General features: G+C 60.6%; 1 protein-coding gene across 1 annotated transcript in view; it reads right to left on the minus strand.

The window, feature by feature from the left end:
- Window positions 1–1,421: 1,421 nt before the first annotated feature.
- Window positions 1,422–2,275, minus strand: part of LOC103780646 (sorting nexin-27-like) — a gene marked incomplete at its 5' end in the record, with an annotated part of 1,123 nt that continues 269 nt past the window's right edge. Inside the window, 2 exons of the mRNA XM_008948336.1 lie at window positions 1,422–1,628; window positions 1,845–1,973. Coding sequence (XP_008946584.1) covers window positions 1,422–1,628; window positions 1,845–1,973 — 336 coding nt within the window. The remainder of the gene's footprint in view (window positions 1,629–1,844; window positions 1,974–2,275) is intronic.

Below are 2,275 nucleotides of genomic sequence, written 5' to 3' on the forward strand. Positions count from 1 at the left end.
CCAGCCTGGCACCCGAAGGTCTCCTTGGCCCCGACTGCAGCTCTCCAGCCACTTGTGGGAGGTTCAGCTCCCACCCCTCGAGTCAAGAATCAGGAATCTCTTATTTCTGGAAAACTCTTCCAGGTTTGCACGGCTCCATCCCCTGTGGTGTTGGCCCTACTCTCTCTGCACAGCTCCACCCCAGCACTGAGCCAGCCCCAGCACCCCAACGCCTGGCCGCAGGGAGACCCTCCGGGGTCACCTCAGAGGTGCCACGCTTAAGCCCTGCTCTAGGTACCCAAATCCATCAGCTGGCAGAGACAAGACAGCAGCAGAAAGAGAAGGGTTGGTGCCAAGAGTTTCGGTCAGATCAAGAGCAACACAAGGGGATCCAGCCTCCAGCAGCTGCTTCCCTCCGAGCCCACGAGCGAGAGCGACGGCCCCGGGACAGCAGATACACGGCGAGGATTCGGCAGCCACGGGGTGAATTCATTCGGGGTGAATCAGACCCAGCCCCCGGGGGGCAGCCGAGCAAGCTGAGGGCATGTGGCTTTTCAAGCTGCACTCTGCCTCCTCCCCACAAGAGAAGCCCCTGGGAGCAGCCCCTGTGGGTGACAGATGTGGAGCAGCCCAAGGAGAAGCAGCGGATGGGCGCAAGGTGATCAGATGTGAATCAAAGAATAGGAACACGGACTCACTGGGGGGAAGGGACCTTCCAAGCTCCTCTCCTCCAACCCCCCTGCAGGGAGCAGGGACAGCCCCAACTAGAGCAGGGTGCTCAGAGCCCTCAACCTCCCCTGGAATGGTTCCAGGGATGGGGCAGCGACCACCTCTCTGGGTAACCTGGGCCACGGTCTCAACACCTTCAGCCTCAAAACTTTCTGCCTTCTCTGTAGTCTAAATCTCCCTCTTTTAGTCCAAACCCATCCCCCCTTGTCCTGGTGCAACAGACCCTGCTCAAAAGTCTGCCCCCAGCTTTCTGACAGGCCCCTTTAAGTACCAAAAAAGGCTTCAAGAAGGTCTCCCTGGAGCCCCCTCCTCTCAGGCTGAACAAGCCCAGCTCAGCCAGGCAGGAGGAGAGGCCAGGGAAGCAGAGCAGCAGGACTGGAGGCAGCAGGGCTGGCTCGCGTGCACCTCCCACCCGGGGCTCCCAGCACAGCTTTGGCACCTCAGGCTGGCATTCAGAAAAGACAAAACCCACACACCCCCTCAAACCTCCCTGTGTTTCTCAGCAGCTCTTGGCCAGAGGCTCTCACAGCTCAGCCCCGGGCGAGCTCCTGGAGGAGCACAGTCATTCTGCCATCACCGACAGCCCGGGCAGCGAGCAACCAGCTGCAGCCCCGCGGCCTCCAGCCCCCTCTCCCCACAGCAGGAGCTCCAGCACCCTCCACCTGCAGAGCCCAGGCCTCTGGAAACCATCCTGTGCTCCCCAGAGACCCCGTCTACCCCCAGAGACCCAGGATTGCTGCTCTAATCATCCGATACTCCCTGGACAAGCCGCCGTTGAGGACCAGGCAGAAATACTTGTCACCAAAATCCTGCTGTAGAAAGCCCACAAAGCCACCTCCCTGCAGCCTCAGGGTTCTTACCTCCTTCCTCCACTTGAGCTCGCAGAAAACCCGCTCGAAACACTCGTGCATGTAGTTGAACTGCAAAGAGAAAGCGGCAGGGCTGGGAGCAGCTCTGGCTCCCGGGGGAGGGACGCTGGCACTGCTGCCAGCCCAGGGCTCCCTCTGCTGCAGGCTCCTCCTGGTGGCCAGCGGCCCCAAAGGCTGGAGCAGAGGAGCTCCTCCAGCTCCCAGAGGGAAAACGCCCCGGGTCTGGGCTTTCCCTGAGCAAAATCGGCACAGAATGGGACTACTTACATAGGGGGTGAAAATTTTAACCCATCGGGGTTTCTTCTCCCCTCGGGCATACTCGAAGCAGAAGGCCATCCCCTCCTCGTCCGTGTCCCACCGCTGCATCTCCTCCCACTCGAACGCTATCACCTGGTTCTGGGGGAGACCAAACCCTGGTGAGGCCAGAGCCCAGCGGGCTCCCGGGGAGGGGAGGGTGAAGGCAAAAGTGAAGCCAGATGAAGGGGGAATGAGGATGCTGCAGACAGAGGATGCTGTGGAGACGGGTACGGGCTGAGGAAGCAGCAGGACGTGGGCTAACACAGCCAGATAAACCCCTGCCCCAAACCCTCTGGACAAACCCCTGTGCTCCCAGCTGCTGCCAAAATCCCTCTGGACAAACCCCTGCACTCCCAACCACTGCCAAAATCCCTCTGGACAAACCCCTGCACTCCCAACCA

This window comes from Merops nubicus, unplaced genomic scaffold (assembly GCF_000691845.1).
Source record: "Merops nubicus isolate BGI_N331 unplaced genomic scaffold, ASM69184v1 scaffold37849, whole genome shotgun sequence".
Taxonomy (NCBI): Eukaryota; Metazoa; Chordata; class Aves; order Coraciiformes; family Meropidae; genus Merops; species Merops nubicus.